General features: G+C 48.6%; 1 protein-coding gene across 1 annotated transcript in view; it reads left to right on the top strand.

Annotated features, from left to right (window-relative positions):
• OTOG (otogelin) overlaps window positions 1-24167 on the top strand; it is a 1016637-nt gene that overhangs the window by 768665 nt on the left and 223805 nt on the right. The window contains exons 33-39 of the mRNA XM_077292284.1: window positions 8025-8252; window positions 13898-14176; window positions 14640-14757; window positions 16322-16401; window positions 17078-19674; window positions 19892-20060; window positions 21006-21151. Of these exons, the coding sequence (XP_077148399.1) occupies window positions 8025-8252; window positions 13898-14176; window positions 14640-14757; window positions 16322-16401; window positions 17078-19674; window positions 19892-20060; window positions 21006-21151 (3617 nt within the window). The remainder of the gene's footprint in view (window positions 1-8024; window positions 8253-13897; window positions 14177-14639; window positions 14758-16321; window positions 16402-17077; window positions 19675-19891; window positions 20061-21005; window positions 21152-24167) is intronic.

Genomic DNA, 24167 nt, shown 5'->3' with positions numbered 1-24167 from the left:
CAGGTGCCGGAGTCGCCGCTAGCTCAGGCCCCCGGCACTTGCTATATTTACCTGTCCCCCGTTCCACTGCTGCACTCCCCTCCATCTTCCGGGTCCTCTGCCTGTGACTGTTCAGTCAGAGGGCGGCGCGCATTAAGCGCGTCATCGCGCCCTCTGAACCGTTCAGTTCAGAGGGCGCGATGACGCGTTAATGCGCCGCCCTCAACAGTCGCAGGCGGAGGAAGGAACAGCGCGCATCACTGGAACGGGGACAGGTAAATATAGCATATACTCACCCTCCTGGCCCGTCCCTGCTTCTCCGTTGGAGATCGCGGTGTGCGTTCAGTGCTTACGCATACCGCGATCTCCTGGGAGCGTCACTCTGTGGGGTCCAGACTGCGCCGGCGCTTGCGCAGTCTATAAAGGCTTCGGACAGAGTGACGCTCCCAGCGTTATATTATAGATAACGTATATACATTTTTTGGAGTTCAGCTCAGGTTGTTAGCCCCATTATGGGCTTTTGGTGAATAGGTGGTAGGTCACGTGTGACCATTTTAAAGTGTTTTATGTGTATGTTTGTGTGTGTTTAATTAAATAAAGTTGTATTGATTTTACACTATATCTGTGCCTCTGGTGATCCCCTCTGTATAGCCTATTCCTTTTTCTTTTTTGTTTGGTTTGATGTTCTCAGTATAGGCTGAGGTTGGATCCCATATTTGATTAGACTGTAGTGCCCCCACATTCTATATTATTCAGAGTTTGATTTAGAATGCAGCAGACAGAGTTTGTACCAGACTGCAGCAGGCAGGATCTGCATCATAGTGCAGCAGGCAGGATCTGCATCACAGTGAAGCAGGCAGGATCTGCATCAGAGTGCAGCAGGCAGGATCTGCATCAGAGTGCAGCAGGCAGGATCTGCATCACAGTGAAGCAGGCAGGATCTGCATCAGAGTGCAGCAGGCAGGATCTGCATCAGAGTGCAGCAGGCAGGATCTGCATCACAGTGAAGCAGGCAGGATCTGCATCAGAGTGAAGCAGGCAGGATTTGCATCAGAGTGAAGCAGGCTGGATTTGCATCAGTGCAGCAGGCGGGATTTGCACTAGAGTGCAGCAGGAACAGGTATGCAACCTTACAGAACTTAAACTGCAAAACGGAGGTTGCTCAGGCACCTCCCCAGTGGGGAGGAAGCAATATATACTTAAAGTCCCACAGGTATTGGCTGGGGAGGAGATAGCAAGTGCACCCGCTGACCCTTTAAGAGGGCAGGAGTGCACGTGCTCTAAGGACATGGCAAGAGGACCGGCTGGAAGCATGCACAGCATGGGGAAGGGAAGAACTGACCGCAGCACGGGTGAGTGAAGTGACACGCCAGAGACCCTGCCTGTCAGAGCAGGACTGTGACGTGGTGCTAAGAGTACCCCCCTTTACGCCCCCTCCTCTTCAGGCCATCGATGAATTTCCGGAGGAGAATGTTCTTCTTCGGGTCCCAGGTTTTCTCTTCTGGACCAAATCCCTTCCAGTTAACGTGGAAAAAGTTCTTGCCTCTTACCTTCTTCATGGCCAAGATGTTCTGCACCTCAAAAACAACATCAGAGGCTGTTGGCATAGCCGTGGTTCTCAGATCCTGGAAGAAGGGACTCAGGATGACAGGCTTTAGTAGAGCTATGTGGAAGGAATTTGGAATCCGTAGAGAAGAAGGCAGCTTCAATTTATAGGAGACCTCGTTGATCCGCTTCAACACCTCGAAAGGCCCGATAAAACGAGGACCCAACTTGTAAGAAGGAAGCTTCAGCCGGACGTACCTGGACAAGAACCATACCTTGTCACCAGGACGGAAGCATGGAGGATCCATTCCAGACGCCTTTTGTCTGCATGTCTCTTCATATGGGCGGAGGACGCTTCTAAAGTGGCTTTTATGTCCTCCCACAACTTCACAAAATCCTTGGAAAGGACATCTGCTGCAAGGACATCAGAAGGAACCGTCACCGGAAGGGGAACTTCGGGTTGCCGACCAAACACAATATAGAACGAAGATTCTCCCGAGGCTTCACCAATGTGATTGTTGTATGAGAAATCAGCCCAGGGAAGCAATTTCACCCAATCATTATGGTGGGCATTGACGAAGTGTCGCAGGTAATTGCCCAAGACCTGGTTGACATTCTCCACTTGCCATTGGACTGGGGGTGATAGGCCGATGAGAAATCCAAGGCGATATTGTCATGTCGAACGCTGTTCAGACCAGGTCGTTCAACAGACAGCGGTAATTCCGCTTTTGACCACTATTTGCTCATTGGCGTCGGCTAGGTTTTGTCCAGCTGTTCCAGGGTTAATTTACCTGATCCTCGGATTGGAAGCTGGGCCATGCCCATGGCCTTTAAATAGTTCTCCGGATCATTGGGCGTCGCCGATTATAGCTTCTGTCTTGCGTTGTTATCTCGGTCTGGAGTGGAGAGCTGGTTGTTGGAGAATCGTTGCTGGTGGTGTATTTTCCTTTGTCTTATTTACTCCTTCCTATATTTGTGTTTATTTTGCCCTGCACATTTACTGTATAGTGTATTCCTGAGTGACTGCGGCGTGGTGTATATTTTCCTTTATCCTTGTCTGTGCTAACTGTGGGTATTGGTGTATTACATTCACTGGGTGGAGGGCGTAGGTTTTCAGCTTAGGGTTGTAACAGGAGGCAGGGTGAGGTTCGGGGTCTGGACATGCACACCATCAGTGTAAACTTCAGGTAGAGGGTCAGTCAGCATTTCCCTAGTCTGAGGGAAATTGCAGGGGCCCGGGTTATTTGCTCTCACCCACCTAGTCTCCCCGTGACATTATAATCGGCCTAACAACACAAAAAAAAAAAAAGGTGTTTCTTTTTTTTGTGTGTTTTGTCATGGATCCCATGACTTCCATAACCCGCCAGTTGGAGGCGCTGTCCCTACAGGTCACGGAGTTGAGGGGGGTAGTACAGCAACAGGGACTAGCAGTATCTAATGTGCAAGCTAGAGCGACAGAAAAAGTTGCTGAGCCTAAATTTCCTTTGCCTGAAAAATTTGCTGGGGAACGCAGTAAATTTGTTTCTTTTCGTGAAGCTTGCAAACTATATTTCCGTATGCGCCCGATCTCCTCGGGTAATGAGGCTCAGCGTGTGGGCCTGGTGTTGTCATTGTTAAGCGGGGATCCCCAAGCATGGGCGTTTTCTTTGCCATCTGATTCTGTTGCATTTGACTCTGTAGAGATTTTTTTCTTCTCTTGGGAAAATCTATGATAAACCTGACAGAATGGCTCTGGCAGAATTTAAGATACGCTCCATTCGCCAGGGGGAGCGAGTAGCAGAGGATCACTGTTCTGAATTCTGCCGCTGTGCGATCGATACCCAATGGAATGATCCAGCATTGCGGAGTCAGTTTATTCATGGGTTTTCTGGAAGGGTTAAAAAAGCCCTTCTGATGTACGAGACTCCTGCTTCTCTAGATTCCGCTATGAGTCTGGTTGTCCGCATTGATCGCCGTCTGCGTCAGGGGGAGCATGAGACACCGCCTGTGGGTGAAGGTTTAGGTTCACGTGAGGTTGCTGCAGGTGAGCCCACGGAGCCTATGCAAATCGCAGGGGTGTCACATATAAAGCGTCGAACCTGAGGGGCGATCTAATAACCATGTATAAGTATATAAGGGGACAATACAAATATCTCGCTGAGGATCTGTTTATACCAAGGAAGGTGACGGGCACAAGGGGGCATTCTTTGCATCTGGAGGAGAGAAGGTTTTTCCACCAACATAGAAGAGGATTCTTTACTGTTAGGGCAGTGAGAATCTGGAATTGCTTCCCTGAGGAGGTGGTGATGGCGAACTCACTTGAGGGGTTCAAGAGAGGCCTGGATGTCTTCCTGGAGCAGAACAATATTGTATCATACAATTATTAGGTTCTGTAGAAGGATGTAGATCTGGGGATTTATTATGATGGAATATAGGCTGAACTGGATGGACAAATGTCTTTTTTCGGCCTTACTAACTATATGAACCCCAGAGATTAGGAAGCAGGGAGCCTGTTTTTACTGTGGTAAAATAGGTCATTTTATTAACATCTGTCCTCTGCTGTCTAAGAAAAACGCAACGGCGGAAAACTTCTAAGCTCAGATGGTGTGGAGGAGACCAATCTGAGCTTTGAGCTTATGTATATCCTCCATGGTGGTTTCTCAATGCATGCTCCCCGCTAAGGTTTTTATCGCTGGCAGTGAGCTGCCAATTACTGTTTTTGTGGATAGTGGTTCAGCCACAAATCTCATTGATGAGGAGTTTGCACGCACAGCAGGTTTTAGGATTGAAAAACTGTCTCATCCTATCCGTGTGGTCACCATCAATGCTGCTCCTCTCTCTCAGGGGGAGATTACTGAATTTGTGGCTGAGGTGAAACTCCACATTGGGGTTCTACATTCCGAGCGGGTTACATGTAAGGTGCTCAGGAATCTTCCTGCTCAGGTGGTTTTGGGTTTTCCTTGGTTGTCCATGCACAACCCGGTAATTGACTGGAAAACTCAGGACATAATTCAGTGGAGCGAGTTCTGCCAGGAGAATTGCCTGGCCACATGTGTGTCTGCGGTGACTTCAAGCGTTCCGGAGTCACTTCTGGATTTTGTGGATGTGTTCTCTGAAAAGGGTTGCACAGAGTTGCCGCCACATCGTCCCTATGACTGTTCTATCAGGTTTAAACCAGGGGCCAAGTTGCCTAAAGCAAGGATGTTTAACATCTCCGGTCCGGAGAGACAAGCGTTAAAAGATTATATTGCTGAAAGCTTGAGCAAAGGGCACATCAGGCCGTCATCTTCGCCGGTGGCAGCAGGGTTCTTCTTCGTGAAGAAGAAAGATGGCGGATTACACCCATGTTTGGATTTCAGGGAGTTGAACCAGATTACGGTTCGTGGTCCATACCCAATGCCACTGATACCAGATTTGTTCAACTAGGTGGCGGGTGCTAAGTGGTTTACCAAGATTGACCTCAGGGGGGCGTACAACCTCATAAGAGTCCGTCAAGGTGATGAGTGGAAGACGGCTTTTAATACCCCTGAGGGTCATTTTGAAAATTTGGTGATGCCTTTTGGGTTGACTAACGCACCTGCAGTGTTCCAACATTTCATCAATGATGTGTTCTCGCATGTTTTCGGGAAATTCGTTATCGTGTACCTAGATGACATCCTCATATATTCTTGCGACCGTGATGCTCATTTAGATCATGTCAGGCAGGTGTTACAGCTTCTCAGAGAGAATAAGCTGTATGCTAGACTTGAGAAATGTGTATTTTATGTTCAAGAGTTGCCTTTCTTGGGTTATATTGTGTCTGCTTCTGGTTTTAAAATGGACGCCGCTAAGGTGCAAGCGGTGCTGCATTGGGAACGTCCTGATAACCTGAAGGCACTTCAGCGGTTCCTTGGGTTTTCTAACTACTATAGGAAATTTATCAAGGATTTTTCCATCATTGCTAAAACCGCTAACTGACATGACTAAAAAGGGTACCAATTTCTCCGTTTGGCCTGAGGCTGCTGTGTGCGCATTTGAATTTCTTAAGAACAGTTTTGTTTCAGCCCCCATTCTTGTGCAGCCAGACGTATCAAAACCCTTTGTTGTGGAAGTCGATGCGTCTGAGGTTGGTGTGGGGGCGGTACTATCTCAAGGCTCATCTTTGAGTGGTTTGCGTCCGTGCGCCTATTTCTCCAAGAAACTGTCGTCCGCCGAACGTAACTACGATATCGGCAACAGGGAGTTGTTGGCAATCAAGTTGGCCTTTGAGGAATGGCGACACTTCTTGGAGGGGTCGGTACATCAGGTTACTGTTATTACCGATCATAAGAATCTGCTGTATTTGGAGTCAGCGCAGCGTCTGTCCCCCAGGCAGGCTCGCTGGGCATTGTTTTTCACGCGGTTCAATTTTGTTGTCACTTACAGACCGGGGTCTAAAAACACTAAGGCGGATGCTCTGTCCAGGTGTTTTCTGGGGGGTGAACCTCGGGAGGATCCAATACCCATCCTCCAAAAGGGTGTTGTGGTTTCGGCTCTCACTACCGAGGTTGAGGCTGAGATTGCCGAGGCTCAGGAGGAGGTACCATCTGAGCTTCCCATCAACAAATCTTTTGTACCGCTTCATCTCCGCCTAAAGGTTTTGGCGGAGCATCATGATGCTGTCCTGGCTGGCCACCCAGGGGTTAGAGGTACCTTGGAGTTGGTGTCACGTCGGTTTTGGTGGCCCAAGATCCGACAGGATGTGGTCTCATACGTGTCAGCTTGTACCACGTGCGCTAGGGCTAAGACGCCTCGCTCCCATCCTGTTGGCACACTACTTCCTCTTGAAGTACCTAGTAAGCCATGGACGGAAATCTCCATGGATTTCATCACTGATTTGCCCTCATCAGCTGGGAACACGGTCATCTTGGTGATTGTTGATCGGTTTTCAAAAATGTCTCACTTTGTGCCTTTGCCTTCGTTGCCTAACGCTAAGACTCTGGCTCAGGTATTTGTGCAGGAGGTGGTCAGACTTCATGGGGTTCCGTCTGACATCGTGTCTGATAGCGGGTCTCAGTTTGTGGCAAAATTTTGGAGAGCAGTTTGCTCACGGCTGGGGATCAAGTTGTCTCATTCTTCGGCGTTCCATCCTCAGTCAAATGGTCAGACTGCGCGTATGAACCAAAATTTGGAACAGTACTTACGCTGCTTTGTCTCTGATAACCAGGAGTGGTCTACCTTTCTTCCTTTGGCTGAGTTTGCCATCAATAATCACCGCTAGGAGTCGTCTGGGGAGTCTCCGTTTTTTTGTTTTTATGGGCTACATCCTCAATTTTGTACCTTGAGTCAGAATGGCTCTTCCGGCGTTCCGGAGGAGGATCAGTTAGGAGCACAATTATCATCAGTCTGGAGGAGAGTTAAACAGCGCCTGTTGAGTGTGGGTGCTAGGTACAAACGTGTGGCTGACAGTAGGCGTGTGCCAGGTCCGGACCTGAGTGTGGATGACTGGGTGTGGTTATCCACAAAAAACATAAGACTCAAAATACCGTCCCTTAAATTGGGTCCACGGTTTATTGGTCCATTTAGGGTCACCGCCGTCATTAACCCAGTAGCGTACCGATTGGAGCTCCCTACAGTGTATAAGATACACAACGTATTCCACAGGTCTCTTCTAAAGAAGGTGGTGGGTTCTGTGGACGCGGCGCCTATGCCACCTCCAGTCTTGGTGGATGGTAATTTGGAGTTTGAAGTCTCCAAGGTGGTTGACTCTCGTGTAGTGCGTCGTACTTTACAGTACTTGGTACACTGGCGTGGCTATGGGCCTGAGGAGAGGTCCTGGGTACCAGCCTCGGATATTCATGCGGATCGGCTGGTCAGGTTTTTTCATCGTCGCCATCCAGACAAGCCGGGTCCTATAAGCCGTGAGGGCCCCGGGGTCCCTCGTAGAAGGCGGGGTACTGTCATGTCGGACGCTGTTCAGACCAGGTCGTTCGACAGACAGCGGTAATTCCGCTTTTGACCACTATTTGCTCATTGGCGTCGGCTAGGTTTTGTCCAGCTGTTCCAGGGTTAATTTACCTGATCCTCGGATTGGAAGCTGGGCCATGCCCATGGCCTTTAAATAGTTCTCCGGATCATTGGGCGTCGCCGATTATAGCTTCTGTCTTGCGTTGTTATCTCGGTCTGGAGTGGAGAGCTGGTTGTTGGAGAATCGTTGCTGGTGGTGTATTTTCCTTTGTCTTATTTACTCCTTCCTATATTTGTGTTTATTTTGCCCTGCACATTTACTGTATAGTGTATTCCTGAGTGACTGCGGCGTGGTGTATATTTTCCTTTATCCTTGTCTGTGCTAACTGTGGGTATTGGTGTATTACATTCACTGGGTGGAGGGTGTAGGTTTTCAGCTTAGGGTTGTAACAGGAGGCAGCGTGAGGTTCGAGGCCTGGACATGCACACCATCAGTGTAAACTTCAGGTAGAGGGTCAGTCAGCATTTCCCTAGTCTGAGGGAAATTGCAGGGGCCCGGGTTATTAGCTCTCACCCACCTAGTCTCCCCGTGACAGATATCCAGATGTTTACAGAAAGCTCGCACAAATCTGGAAGTGAACTGCGAACCTCGTTCGGACACAATATGACGAGGAAATCCGTCCAGGAGGAAAATATGTTTGATGAAGCTGTCAGTCAGTTCAGTAGCGGATGGAAGAGCAGACAACGGGGTAACATGCGCCATGTTGGAGAAGCGATCCACGACTACCCTGATGACTGTGAAACCCTCGGATACTTGCAAATCTGTAATGAAGTCCATAGCTATGTGCTCCCATGGACCAGATGGTACTGGTAACGGCAGGAGAGAACCGGCAGGAAGTTGTCTGGGGACTTTGTCTCTCCAATTTGTGCCCGCAATAGCCATGTAAGCATAGATCTCTCTCCTCATGGACGGCCACCAGTAGAGGCGAGAAATCAACTGTAGAGTCTTCCTTTGTCCCGCGTGACCAGCCACCTTGGACGAATGGGCCCAAGACAAAACTCGCTCCTTCTCGGATTCAGCCACAAGAGTCTTCCCTGGGGGAATTCGTGACAGACTGACTGGAGCGACAGTGACCATCTTGGATGGTTCAATGATAAATTGTGGATCCTCCTCTTGATCCTCAGACAAAAAAGCGCGAGAGGGCATCGGCTCTGACATTCTTGTCAGTGGACCTGAAATGTAAAAGAAAGTTTAAGTGGGAAAAAAACAAAGACCACCTAGCTTGGCGTGGATTAAGTCTCTGGGTGGACTGGAGATACGATAGAGAAGCGGAGAAGGCCTTCTAGAAGAAACCGCAGGACATGCGGCAACTCGAGGATGACTTCTGGGTGAGCACAACTCCAGCCCCTAACGAGGATGCATCCACCTCTAGAAAGAACTGTTTGTTTAAATCCGGGTGATGCAGAACAGGAGCGGTGGAGAAGGACCGTTTAGGAGAGCGGAAGGCCTCTTCAGCCTCGGAGGACCAGTTCTTCGGATAGGCTCCATTTCGGGTCATAGCAGAGATGGGAGTGGTCAGCGTGGAGAAGTGAGGAATGAATTGCCAATAATAATTAGCAAAGCCAAGGAATCTCTGAATTGATTTGACTCCCACGGGCAGCAGCCATTTAAGGAAGGATGAGACTTTCTCAGGATCCATCCTGAGTCCGGTATCCAAGATAATGTAACCCAAGAAGGGAAAAGACGGCTGTTCGAGAAAGCATTTCTCAAACTTGGCATACAGGCGATTCTCTCTCAGACGCTGAAGAACCCGCCGCACTGCTTGTCTGTGGAAGGCCAGATCCGGGGAAAATATCAAAATATCGTCCAGATACACAACGCAGGAATAAAGCAGGTCCCGGAAGATGTCGTTGACGAATTTTTGAAAAATTGCCAGTGCATTACTGAGACCGAAGGGCATAATTCGGTATTCATAATGTCCGTCCCTAGTGTTGAAAGCCGCCTTCCATTCGTCTCCCCGATGAATGCGGATTAGATTGTAGGTGCCTCTTAAGTCTAATTTGGAGAAGATCCTGGCACCTCTTAATCTGTCGAACAACTCAGAAATTAGTGGAATAGGGTATTTATTCTTCACTGTGATCTGGTTGAGAGCTCGATAGTCAATACAGGGTCAAAGTGATCCATCCTTCTTCTTAACGAAGAAAAACCCAGCCCCAGCAGTAGAGGAGGATTTCTGAATGAACCCCCTGGCCAAATTCTCCTGAATGTATTCCAACATAGCTTGAGTCTTAGCTGAGGACAGAGGGTAAATTTGGCCTCTAGGGGGTATAGATCTGGGAATCAAGGCTATAGGGCAGATATAAGGCCTGTGGGGCGGCAAAGTCTCTGCTTCTTTCTTGTCAAGCATCGGCAAAGTACGAATAGGCAGACGGCAAACCGGGCAGAGGTCAGCGATGCCGGACAAGACGGGACCTTAGCCGGACGTACTGGAGCCAGACACTTCTCATGACATGAATGTCCCCAGAAGAGCACCTTTCCAGTTCTCCAGTCCAACACAGGTTTGTGCTGCCGTAGCCATAGTAGGCCTAACAGAAAGACATGAGACATGTGGGAAAGAACATAGAAGGCAATCCTCTCAGTATGAAGCATTCAATACAGACCTCAAGCTGCTCAGTAGTCAGACAAAGAGTTCTCCCATCGACAGATGTTATTGCCAGGGGGTTCTTGAGTGGATGGACTGGGATTTGGAACCGATCCGCTACAGCCTGGAGGATAAAATTTCTGCTGCCCCAGAATCCAAAAACGCTGACTCAACAAACTGGGATTCACCAGTTGTCATGGCCACAGTAAGAGTCCGGGTTAGGGAGATGTCTTTTCCATCTAGGAAGGCCTCTCCTACCGACCCAAGATGCCGGAGCTTCTCTGGCTTTACCGGACAGACTCGAATGGAGAGGCCCATGTCTCCGCAAGACAGGCACTGGCCTTTAGCGCATTGATCCCTCAGTTGCCATCTAGCAAGGGCAAGATGGTCGATCATGGGTTCACATGAGTCCTCGGCAAGGGAGGGTGAAGGAACAAGCGGCCTTTGAAAAGATGGAGCCAAGCGCCGCTGTCCTCTTTCATGTTCTCCCTCACAGGCACGCTCACGGAAACGAAGGTCTATATGGATGGCAAGGGAGACCAGGTCATTGAAGGTAGTTGGTAAGTCTCAACCAGCCAGCTCATCCTTTGTTTCCAGAGAGGCCATCCCAGAATGTTGCCACCGATGCTTCATTATACCAACCGACCTCGGATGCCAGAGTACGGAAGCATACTGCATATTGTCCCACAGACGAGTTGGACTGGCGTAAGCGAAGAAGAGCTCCAATCTGTCCTGAATGCTGCTGCCAGGATCATATTCCTCACCAACCGTTACACCGATGCCTCTACCTTGTGCCAGTCATTACACTGGCTACCCATCCACTCCAGAATCCAGTTCAAAACTACTACCCTCATCCACAAAGCACTCCATGGAGGGGTGTGACTAAGCGAACACCTGACTGTTCACTAGAGCCTCTGATGGTGAGGTTAGACTTGGCTCCCGATGAATGCCAGGTGCCACTCCAGGACAGACCAACGGACGCACAGCAGCTGGACCCAGAGGACAGACAGGAGGGAGCAGCTGGCAGAGTTTGGCTGGGAAGGAGATAGCATGTGCACACGCTGACCATTTAAGAGAGTGGGAGTGCACGTGCACATGCTCTAAGGACATGGCTAGAGCACCGGCTGGAAGCATGCAGAGCATGGGGAAGGGAAGAACTGACCGCAGCACGGGTGAGAGAAGTGACACGCCGGAGTCCCTGCCTGTCAGAGCAGGACTCCGTTGTGGTGCTAACAGAAAGAAACCATGCGTGCGAAAGTGCTTTATACTACGAAGGAAACGTCCATAAGACTTTGTACCCGCTACTCCTTGTATATAACCCTTACCAAGTTACTGTTGCGTAAATACTGTGTTTTAGCACAGGCGTCTCCTTTATTGAACCTTGAAACTTATGGTCCTGGCTGGCCAACACCATCGGTAAAAGGCGGCCCTCACAGCACCAACTTCCACCCAGGACCCTCTCTTTCATGCACTGCTCCAGGATGTGACAGGAGAAGATGAGTGCCTTACATACAGCTACCGCCCTGCATCACACTACAGAGATAATGGCATCAGAAATTGTCTCATATTAATTATCATATGTTCAATCCTGTGGATTAGGCTGGTGACTCACTGGAGTGGTGGCTGCTCTCTGGGGTGTTGGTTTTTATGGTGGTGGCTCTTAGGGTTTGGGTAGTGACACTCGGGTCTCTAGGTGATAGCTCTGTGGGATGATGTCTCTTTGGGTGGAGACATTTATAGTAGGGACTCTTGGGGTGGTGTCTCCTTTGGAGTTGACATTTATAATATTGTCTGAGTGGTGGCTCCTAGTATGGTGGCTCTCTGGTGGCACTTATATTAGTGATGACTTTCCAGGTGGTGGCACTTGTAGTAATGACTTACGATGGTGTATCTCTAGGTGGTGGCAATTGTAGTAGTGACTCTCTGGATGTTGGCTCACTTGGTGGTGGCATTTGTAATCGTGACTCTTGGTGTAATGATAATTGTAGTAATTCTTCGGGCTGTGTTCCACTGTGTGGTGGCTCTTGTACTAGTGATTCTCAGGGTGGTAGCACTTGTAATACTGACTCTTGATATGGTGGTAGTTGTAGTAGTGACTGCTTAGGATGATGACTTTCTGGCTAGTGGCACTAATAGTAGGGACCCTCAAGGTGGCGGCTCTCTGTATGGTGACTGTGAGTGGTGGTATTTGTAGTAGTGACTTTCGAGGTGGTAGCTCTCGGTATGTGGGATCTATGGATGGTGTCGCTTGTAGTAGTGATTGTAACAACCCTGCTGGCATCACTGCATGGCCTCCCATCCCCCACCTGCTTTTCACACAAACTCACTCACTTCTCTGGTCCATGCTCTGAGCTCTCTCTGCTGTCGGCTCCATGCTGTGTGCCTCATGTTTCCTGCATGCTCTGTGCATGTCTTCTGTCTGTATGCATAGGAGGACGGCGCCGGCAACTTCTGTTTCTTATTGAGACTGTGTGCACCTTGCTAAGGTGTCCCCGACCAATTGCCATGAGGCTTCCTCATGGTGGGGGCCTGTTATTGTGCAACTTACTCCCTCAGTCAGTTCTTAGCTGCTGAGGTGCCAGGTCCTGTCTCTGTGACTCTTGTGTCCGCCACTCAGTGGGGTGTTGTACCCTGGCCTGTGTCCTGTGTCCCCCACCCAGTGGGGCGTCGTACCCTGGCCTGTGTCCATGTCTCTGTGCCTTGCCCTGTTCCTGACTCTGTCTTAGTCTAGTCCTGTTCCTGTGTCCGTTTATATCCCTGCCTTGGTTTTCTTTCCCTGCTGTGCGTACTCTGTGTCTTGTTTTGCTCTGTTCTCGGCTCTGCACTCTGTGTCTTGCTTTGCTCTGCTCTCAGCTCTGCACTTGGTGTCTTGCTTTGCTCTGCTCTCAGCTCTGCACTCAGTGTCTTGTTTTGCTCTGCTCTCGGCTCTGCACTCGGTGTCTTGCTTTGCCGTGCTCTCGGCTCTGCACTCAGTGGCTTTGCGCTGCTCTCGGGTCTGCACTCTGTGGTCTTGCTTTGCCCTCTGCTCTGTGCTCTGCGGCTCCGCTCAGCTCTCGCTCCTTGCGGTTCTACCTTGCTCCACTCCTAAGTCTCTGCTCTTGACTCTGCCTCCAGCTATTGGCCCCGCCTCCTGCAGTTATGTTCTTGGCTCCGCCTCCATCTCTTAGCTCCACCTCCTGCTCTTGGCTCCACCTCCTGTGATTCTGCTTTGCTCCGCTCCTTGCGGTCTTTCTCTACCTGTTCTCATATACCCTCCTGTCTGAACATGTTTACCTGTTTTACATACCTGCCTGCAGACCGGTCCATACCGGTTCTTCCAGTGTACAAGCCTTGTCCGCCTGTCCTGCTAGAGCGCCAGCCGTACCTGCCTGCCAGTGTCTCTGTTGTACCCATCTGCCTGCCTGTGTCCCAGCCGTGCCCGCCTGTCTGCCAGAGTGCCAGCTGTGCCCGCTTGCCTGTCTATGTTCCATTCCCTCCAGTGGGATCAACAGCCACAGCCAGACACCACCCTGGAGTGATACCTGGTAGCTTCCTGCCCCACAAGTCTGACCTCACCATCAGAGGCTCCAGCGAACACCAAGGAAGCTACTTAGTTACGCCCCTTCCATGGTAGTCTGGTGTGTGGCCCAGTGGGGCCACTCCTCCGCACGCCTGCGCCTACCAGTCTGGGCGCGAGTGTGATAGTGATTCTCAGAGTGTTGTATTATGGTGGCTTGTCTTCTCCTGTCATGGTATACAGTCAGAAAATTATATTGATTTGGGGTGTACTTTGTGTTCATGTTGAACATCCACCTCTTGGACTTGACCTCCCTTCTGTCCTTCTGCAGACATAAACCTGGTGTCCCTGGAGTTGGCTGTGCGTCCGAACTTCTTCTTACATCTGGGAAGTAACGGGACCTTCCACGTATCTAAGTGGCAGAGAAGTGACGACTTCCAGAGACGCTCCACCTTTATAATCCACAAAAACCGCTGGACAGCTGGGTACAGCGCCTTTGAGAGCCTTGCCCAACCAGGCCACTTTATGAGAATCTCTCCCTCCTCTATCTCCTTGACTAAGTACCATCACTCTACCGCATTCAGGCTCTCCACTCTATACAGGATTTCAGGTGAGAACAGCCAGCCCAGCCAGGTATGAGCATCATGACAGGGCACAATTCTCGCACCTTCACCACAGGTGAAGGTTGCAGCTCCCCTGTCTACTGCCTATGTCACCAGCACCTCAATATCAGTAATCTAAGCATATATACGGGAATGGCAGGGTATGAATGGTGGTCAGCATCATACATAGGCAGTACAATGGTTCTCACCACTGATTGAGATTCCTGCCCCTCAGTGATTATTACTATGGGCTCAGCTGTGAGGGGAACGTGTCACTTTCCAGTTTGTAGCAACCATCTATCTATGATATCTGCACTCTGATCCCTCTGTAACTATGCCCCGTGCACTCCACCCTTCACGGTGGGGCAGCACTGGCTCTGGCCAAAACCTGGGACTACATGAGGGGTGCAGCGCTAGCTCATGCCTAGTTGAATGTGAAATGAGAAGACAACCAAGTTTTTTAACTTGCAGATTCTACGTTACATGTGATGACGCGATCCACCTGTGAATGGCGCTATGATGCTTGTAGTAGTGCTTGTTATCGAACATGCAGAGATCCCACCGGTGACCACTGTCATAGTATTCCCAGGTAAGCATACCTTCCAACTATTAAAGAAGGGAAAGAGGGCTGAAGGATGCAGCACCACATCCCTTAACCACACCCCAACTACACCCATTTACCATTTCATTCTCAGCTGGACACATTATGAAAATTTTAGAAAGAGGCGGACAACCCTTTGAAGGCTGTGTTCACACTACTGCTAAACTTTTTGTTGCCCTGTCCATTATAAAGCAGAAGAAATGAAAGCAGCTGGGGAAGGATGTGTTATCAGTTGCACGGTAGAGCCCGAATGTCTTCACTAGCTATAATGGGCCCTGGCAATTTTCTGTCCAGGTGTCCATCACATTTCAAACCTAAGTTCAAACCGAAGTTCTTGTTCCTATCAGTCAGTCAAACAGTCTCCTTAGCTTTCATCTCTACCCTCAGATCATCTTTTCCGCACTCCTCTCTGTCCTCAGGCCATCTGCATGGCGATCCTCTCTTCCCTCAGGCTGTCTCCTCAGCACTCTCTCTGACTTCAAGCTATCTCCTCTTCTAGGCGTTTTTTTTTTTTTTGCCCTGAGGCCATCTCCTTGGTGATCCTCTCTTCCCTCAGGCTGTCTCCTCAGCACTCCTCTCTGAACTCAAGCTATCTTCTCTCCTAGACGTTTTTTTCTGCCCTCAGGCCATCTCCTTTGTGATCCTCTCTTCCCTCAGGCTGTCTCCTCGGCACTCCTCTCCTAGATGTTTTTTCTGCCCTCAGGCCATCTCCTTGGCCATCCTCTCTTCCCTCAGGCTGTCCTCTCAGAACTCCTTTCTGCCCTCGGTCAGTGTCCTTGGTGCTCTTCTATACCCTCAGGCCATCTCCTCTACACTCTTCTCTATCCTCAGGCCATTTCCTTTGCTCCCCTCTCTGCCCTTGGGCATTATTTGTCCCCCAAGAGCTCATAGCAGATCTCTGGGGGACATATACTGTATATTTTTTTTCTTAACTGCATTTATTTTCCAATGTTGTTGGAGTATCTCTAGGACCCTCAGTTACAGGGAAAACATACAGAGAGAATTCACTGGCAGAGCTCATCTAGGTGAGCTAGCACCCAGCAGCTCTGTCATGCAGAGGCCCAGTGAACATGTGACCTCTGGGTCTAATAGAAGCCTCAGCTGTGCCTATTGAGTTCCATGTGCCTGCAAGAGAGAAGACAATAGTGGTAATAAGCTGCTTTTACCCTCTCAGGGGACACTGGTTCCTGGCAGCACTCAACAGGTCAGTGCAACACTGATGGTGGCAGGGCTGGACAGTCGGCATATCATCTGAGACATCGGGACAGAGATCCAAATCTGGGACTGTCCCACTTTCTCTATGATCTGTGATCCATCTGTTCAGTGTGGTGGTGACCTGGCTCATATGGATAAATTACGTTGGTGTTGGTTATGGTGGAAGTGACGCTCCAGGTCTGTGTGCTCTGCAACGTTCTTCCCTGTGGTGCACCTCTCTCCTCCCTGCTGCAAAGATAATCTAGATTAGTAGGAGGAGCAGAGAATCATTTCAGGCCCCAACACTGATTAATGTGGCGCCAGGTTTGACCAGTCTTGTATCACACATCTTTTGTAGGGTTGAAGGATGCTTTCCATTGTGCCCACCACACATGGTCGTGGATGAAGTTACCAAAAAATGTGTCTACTTCTCCGACTGTAAGTACCTGAATAATAGTGTATAGGAGAGTCTGCCGAACCTTCCTGAGCACTGGACAGGAGGGTCTGGAACATGGATAGGGGGTTTCCAATCACACACCTCTATTGTGGTTTCAATGTAGGAGACCTTGTGTCACATGCTTTTATTTGGACCTCTATGTAGGAGACCTTGTGTCACACACTTATTTGGACCTCTATGTAGGAGACCTTGTGTCACACGCTTTTATTTGGACCTCTATGTAGGAGACCTTGTGTCACTTGGTTTTATTGGGACCTTGATGTAGGAATGTTAACCTCACTCAGCCTCAATGATGCTGGGGTGACTATTAGGGGTCAATATCACTACGTCACTCTACAGCTCAATCTCAAACTTGCCCCACAGGCTATAGATTGAACACAACTCATACCCCCAACAAGTCCACACACCCAAGATGCTCAGTTCTGCCACCACTTACTGAAAGGGGAATAATTCCCAATGCTGGGCACACAATGTGCTCATTACCTGCAGGCCATGCACAGGTCACAGGCACAAACTACCACGTTGTCTTTACGGAGATGAAGGTTCTTAGGGCAATATGGCAAACCTATTACCGTTTTAGGCTTTATTAAGCAAAAGTTATGGTGCTGGATATATAAAATGTCTGATAATTTCATATATTTCACCTTTTATTGACAGGTATTGAGCCTGCAGTCAATGTGACAATGCTCCATATCACCACAGAACACCCCAGAGTGACTGCCATAATGAATGTGACCACATCATCTGCACAGCAGGTCTCAGGAGACCTGTCAGTAACTGAACACATATCCAGACCTGTCTCCCCCACAATTATTGCTGCATCATACAGCTCAGATGCATTTCACACCACAATGCAATCTGTTAAAACCACCAAATTGAAGACTGATACTGTGCATGCCTTGACACCTACAGATTCCCTAAGGACTATGGCCGGAATGACATTAGCTAAACTCGCTTCCCCGGGATCGACAACTTGGTCCACGCCAGCTTCATCCACCCAATTCTCACCCATATCAGTTACTAGAACTGTCATGTCCATATCCCCAGCTCCAGGCACAATCTCCTCTGAAGTCATGTCTATGCCCGCCACCCTGTTTAAAGCAGCTCATCAGAATGTCACCACATCAGCAGGTTCTTTAGCCACCATACTTCAGATTAGTGAGACTGTAACACAACAAGACCAACATATGTTGGAATCTACAAAATTCAGTGCGAGTGTCAGCTCTACATTTGAGCCCATTGAGCCACATACAAGTACGGAGCAACCAGACCTCGGAGTATCACCCCCAATATCACTACCAACAACAACTACAATCCACACCCTGGTCTTTACACCACTGTATAAAGTAACCACAGCTTCGCAAACTGGGAGTACAAGTAAAGCTGTGGAGACAATCAAATTCTCTAAGGACACTCGACAAACCACTGTAATGTCCACCAAAAAGGCGACTGTAAAAGAAGTCTCGCGTGCCAAGTATCTGAATGTGACTATAGGAGGAATAACCCAAATATCAGGGGCATTAAGCAGCTTATCTCAGAACTTCACAGAGGCCACCACAGAAGTCCCTGAAGTCTTCACATTACTACCCCTTACCACAAGTCTTCTAGAATCTATGGCTGGCTATCCTCCCAGCAGCTCAAGGGGGCTGGGGACTACAAGGATTGTAACAAATCAGCCAACATTAGATAGAGTCACCATGTCAACACGATCATCTACAATGGCAAAAGCTGTAACACCTGAGGAAGCATCATCAATGCCTCATACTCTGCCATCAGAAAGAACAAGGTTAGCTCCAATTCTGAGTGCCACATCTCAGGCTGCACCAGTTAGCGAGCACACAATTCATGTACTCACCAAACAGGAAGGAACCAAGTCACAAAGCTTAGAAGATGTCACCTCAGAGGCAGCCAATACAACCATTACCACAAAAATGATTTCATGGATTTCATTGCCACCCAAGGCGGAGCACACAACACTGGTGACATCCCACGGCACAGCAATCTCCACCACACAAATGTCCTACAGAACAGAACCCAAAACCATGACTGAGTCCACTACACTCGTCCTAGACTTAAGAAATGTAACAGGGCCAATAAACGGCACTTTATACACAGGAGGAGCACACTCATCTTCAGATGTTCCTGTGCATGAAACCAAAGTGAGTTCCACTCAGGAGATTGCCCATCTAACATCTCACCCAGAGATCACAGGACTGGTATCATTGAGGACATCTAGTACAAGTGTCACAATGATGCAAGAGCTGTCAGTAACACCGATGTCCACCTCTACTATGACTCTACCCATGCCAGTCTCTGGCCACTCTTTGTTGTATACCTCCAGGACGACACAGTCCACCAGTCTGGCAACATACGGAAGCGGAAAGGTCCCGATCTCATTATCTCCAGGGGTTTCTCATTTTGGACCATTAGTAAGCACACATAAAGAGGAGATGGGCTCAATACTTTATACAGTGCCCACGACATACACCATTACCAGCTCCACACCTGTGCCATCTTCGCAGCACAGTGTTACATCTCCAGTCCACATGGAAACTTCAACTATATCTACAGAACATGCTGGAACCATTTTCACATCAGGTGTGAGAACAACTGAACAGAGAGATCTGTCATCTGAGGCCTCTAATGCCACGGGTCATGTCACTTCTGCTTCTCAATTGGAGGTTGTAGATGAAACAGCTGCTTATCGTCCATCAGCCAAGGCCTGGCCTTCCATCACTGAGGACAAGCAATCCTCAGTGGTGTCAGGTCCAGCAGCTCCGTCATCTACAAAGCATCATTTATCAGTTTTCACCACTTCATTGTCAGTGTCCTTCACTTCCCTCACATCCCACACTCCTGTTAGGGAACAGACTGTAGTGACCTCTGGAATAGGCACAAGAAAACCCCCACCAACTTCACAGAAAGAGCCCAAGTATTCCACGTGGACAGAGGCTTCCCACTCGGCTCTTCAGCCCAGTCCTCGTACATCCTCTCTAGGAAAAGCCACTTATGTTGCTGTGACTCCCGTTCTTCTGACACATGATATACATGCAGATGGTTCAGGGGTCCAAACGGCTACCCCCTCCCCAAGTATTACTAACCGTCCCCAATACAGGTTGCCACCCATGACAGAAGCAACGTCCCCTCATCTTCTAATGATGACGTCATCAAGAACCTTCAACCAGACAGAGACTCCAGGCATCTCGGCAGAACTTACTGTGTCCTCCATATTATCCACAAGCCAGACCTGCACAGTAAGTAGTGTGGGGTATATAGAGCGAGAAGGCTGTTATATGGGGGTATCTATATTCACATCAAGCCATGATGCTATGTATTGAATGTGAAAGATGTCTGCTCTCTTGTGGGCAGTAGTCTGCGTTTGTAGTAGCAGTCAGGCTTTCACAGACATATTTTGTCAAACGTGTATAATGTAGGCTTTGGATCCACTTATTCTCTCGTCTTGTTTTGCAGCCATACACAGAGAACGAATGCATTAAACATATCTGTGTAGATGGGCAATTAATCCAGGTGAATAAATCGCAGCATTGTCCCTACAATGTAACAAAGTCCGGCTGTGGGCTCCTAGGATTCGCGGTGCAGATCAACGGAGATAAATGCTGCCCCAAATGGGAGTGTCCCTGTGAGTATTTGTGTCCTCCAGACTAAAATGTAATTGCCATTGGAACAATCAGAGCGCTCTTTCATAGATACAAACCATTCACTTACATCCGGTGATGATGGTTATTAACAAAGCAGCTTCTTCTATGAGCACCCACTGTCGATTATCTTCTTTGAAAATGGCCTGGAAATCCATCTTGTGCTACATGTAATGAGAAAAATCTGTGTCAAATTAGGAAGAAACTCACAATGCATAGAGCTCTTATTAAACTGCTGTGGTCTGTAACCTGTGGACGTAGCTGAGATCTGTAGACCTGGCTGTGGTCTGTAACTTGTGGACGTGGCTGAGATCTGTAGACCTGGCTGTGGTCTGTAACCTGTAGACCCAAGTAATATGTAGACATGACCTCATGATGATGTGCAGTATCCCCGTAGTTACCTACATAGTTATGTACAGTACTCTGTGGTCTGTAACCCGTGGATGCGTGTAATGTGTGTAATGTAATGGGCATGACCTCATGGTGGTGTACCATATAACCTTATTTATCTGCATAGTTATAGGCCACGGTGTGGTCTGTAACTTGTGGACATGGCTGTGGTCTGTAACCTGTGGCCGTGGCTATGATGTATGAATGTGGCTCTCGTCTGTAATTTGTGAACGTCTGTAGTGTGTGGGCATGACCTCATGGTGGTGTACCATATAACCTTATTTACCTGCATAGTTATAGACCATGGTGTGGCCTGGAACCTGTGGACCTGGCAGTGGTCTGTAACCTGTGGATGCACTTGATATGTGGATGTGACCTGATTGTGATGGAGCATATCACCGTCATAGTCATGTTCAGTACGCTGAGGTCTGTAACCTGTGGATGTGGCGTTATGGTGATATTCTTCTTACTTCCTCTGTCTCCTCTAGCACATCTATGATCCTTCTGGTGGTGAATAGACAATCTTCTTCTTGTTCCAGGCCGCTGCTCCATATTCTCAGATTTGAGTTTTGTTACATTTGATGGCCGTTATCTTGCGCTATATAAAGAGGCATCGTACATCATGACCCTGACTGAGGACGAGTCGATAACAGTGCAGGTTTCTCGGTGCAGACACATGGGACAGGTGAGAAATTGTAGAAAAACAGTAGAACAGATATTAGTGCTATCCTCCAGAAGAATGTCCATCCTTCTCTTCTTTCAGTCTTGGCTGGCATGTGGTCTGCGGATACATACTGGATGTGAGAAAGTATAACATAGGTGTCATAGGGCAGCATGGTGGTTCAGAGGTAAGCACTGCAGCCTTGCAGCGCTGGGATCCTGGGTTCAAATCCCACCAAGGACAACATTTTAAGGAGTTTGTATGTTTTTGCGTGTGTTTCCTCCCACACTCCAAAGACATACTGACAGGGGATCTAAATTGTGAGCCCCAATGGCGACCGTGCTGATAATGCCTGTAAAGCGCTGTGGAATTAATGGTGCTTGAGAGGCGATGTGTCACCCTTATATTGAGCATTGAAGCATGACTTCATCATAACTTGAAGGGGAAAAAAGCTAACACTTCAATCCAACCCCTGTCGAGTTCTGACCCCCTGCTATGAACAGCTAATTGAAGTGGGTTATCTGATGGAGAGCAGACACCAAGCCTTTACCAAAGGCTGGGAGGTGACACTTTTAGCTCCTATGGACATAAGGCTTCAAACAATTATAAGCAGACTATTTTGAGCCGAAGTCCAGTTATGAATATTGTTTTTTGTGACAGGTTATGGGAGACCTATTTTTGGTCACTGTGACAAAGTGGCTGACTCAAGGCAGTTGCTTACATCACAGTGCAGTCTGGACATCAGTCCCAAATTAATATCGGCCAGATGGATAACATTATATATACCATGTTTCCAATCTATGGAAAGCTAAAATCATGATAGGAAATATGGCATTGATATCTCTTGCCTAGGACCTCCAGGGAAGAAGATAGCCTTAAGATTGGGGTCCCATAATTTTTTGAGACCTAGCAGCATCCCATTGACCAGCCCCCATATGAGGTCATCAAGGGGAGGTATGTGGGTGTGATGTTTATCTAATGAAAGCAGCTTCTGAATTATAATAATCTCTCCTCACTACACTCCTGCTTCCCCTCTTTACAAATCCCTTCACTGGCTCCCAATTTCTCAGCGTATCCAGTTTAAACTACTAACACTGACCTACAAAGCCATCCATAACCTTTCTCCTCCGTACATTTCCAAACTAATCTCTCAATATCTTCCCTCACGTAACCTCCGGTCCTCCCAAGACCTCCTTCTCTCCTCCACACTTATTCACTCCTCACCCAATCGGAATTCTGTGCCCCAACACATCCGGTTATCCACCACATTTGGATCCTTCAAACGGAACCTGAAAACCTATCTCTTCAAAGAAGCTTACAACCTGTAAGGATCACACGGCCACTGCAACACCATCGAAGCTACTGCAACCCCCGACCTACTGTCTCCTCCATAATCCTGTAGAATGTAAGCCCACAAGCGCAGGGTCCTTAGTTTATGGGGGACCCCAGAAAAGAATGACATAGGGTCACCCTATAAATTCTAACCAGTAAATGCTTAACAGACAAATGTGGGTTGATATTATAGTCTGGGTGTGAGAACTTTTGGAACACCTGGAGTGGACCCGCATATCCATGACAACGAACCTCCCAAGGGTGAGCTGACCAGGCAGACCACCCCCTATACAGGGAGCGTTAGGGGCAGACCCAAGGGAGACTATTGCCGCAGAAGCTGGAACCCGGAGACGGGTAGTAGGAGGTACAAAATAGAGAAGCTGGGCGTAGGACGGACAGAGCAGGGTAAGAACAAGTACCGTTTGGTAAGAGCAGAGTACAGGCGAGACCAAAGGAGCACTGAGAAGGGGAAGACACAAAGGAAGCAGTACAGGACAGAGACACCAGACTAACAGAGTACGGAGAGGACACTGGGAAGGCTGGACTGGACGAGGAGACAAGGAAGCCTGGGAAAGGCAGAGAAGCTGAACTGGCTGGACAGAGCGGAGACTCAGAACAGGCAGTGCAAAGACAAAGGTGGACCTGAGTCACAGAAGCACAAATGACAGACAGGCAAGGAGCAGAGGAAGGAATCGCCTTAAATACATGGAGTGCTGAAGGACTTCCGGGTCACAGTACTCCAGGATCACAGAGAGGAGATACAGAGCGCCTGTAAATCAGAAAGAGGAAGTGCTGGAGTGTTCGGTGCGCATGCGCACCCGACGAGAACTAGGGAGCGGAGAAGAATGAAGGAGAGGACGCGCGCCTGCAGGAGGAGGGCGCCGCAGCGGGTAAGTATGAGCGGGGGGAGCGGCGGTGGTCCCGGCAGCAGGCACGGCCGCAGAAGGAGTGGCCGTGACCCTGGGAATGGGCCAGAGATATTGCCTCCCCTCCTCCAGGCTAACCACATCAGCCCTCAGCCGCCTTAGAAATGGCACATCCATACGATGTGCCTAATCTTGTGCTTAGAGAACAAAAAGGGGAGTGTGGTGATATAAGGCACTAGTGATGAGCGAGTATACTCGTTGCTTGGCTTTTTCCGAGCACGCTTGGGTGTTCTCCGAGTATTTGTAAGTGCTCGGAGATTTAGTTTTCGTCGCCTCAGCTGCATGATTTACAGCTGCTAGACAGCTTGAATACATGTGGGATTCCCTAGCAACCAGGCAACCTCCACATGTACTCAGGCTGTCTAGTTGCTGTAAATCATGCGGCTGCATCAACAAAAACTAAGTGTGCGACACATGGATTATCGTCGGACTGCTGAGGAATATGGTGTTTGATTATTTTTAATTTCACACTATTAAAAAGGTAAAAGAGGTTGGGGAGTTTTATTTCAAATAAAGGACTTTTGGCATTGTCATTTTTTCAGGGGTCCCCATATAAACTAACCAGTAAAGGCCATATATACAGCTGTGAAGTTATATCAATAGCCTGAGAACATTTAGGGCTATTAATAATCCCAGATAATTTATATCAGCCCCCAGCTGTCGGCTTTCCCTCTGCTGGTTGAGAACATTATGCCGGAGCCTACAACATTTTTTTAAAGTAAATTTAATTTGCTTAAACATAAACAAGTACAGAAAAAACTCACAAAGCACTGATTACATAG

The sequence above is a fragment of the Ranitomeya variabilis genome, chromosome 2, assembly GCF_051348905.1.
Source record: "Ranitomeya variabilis isolate aRanVar5 chromosome 2, aRanVar5.hap1, whole genome shotgun sequence".
Taxonomy (NCBI): Eukaryota; Metazoa; Chordata; class Amphibia; order Anura; family Dendrobatidae; genus Ranitomeya; species Ranitomeya variabilis.
Note: the sequence above shows the minus strand (reverse complement) of the source record. Positions and strands in the feature narration are given on the sequence as shown.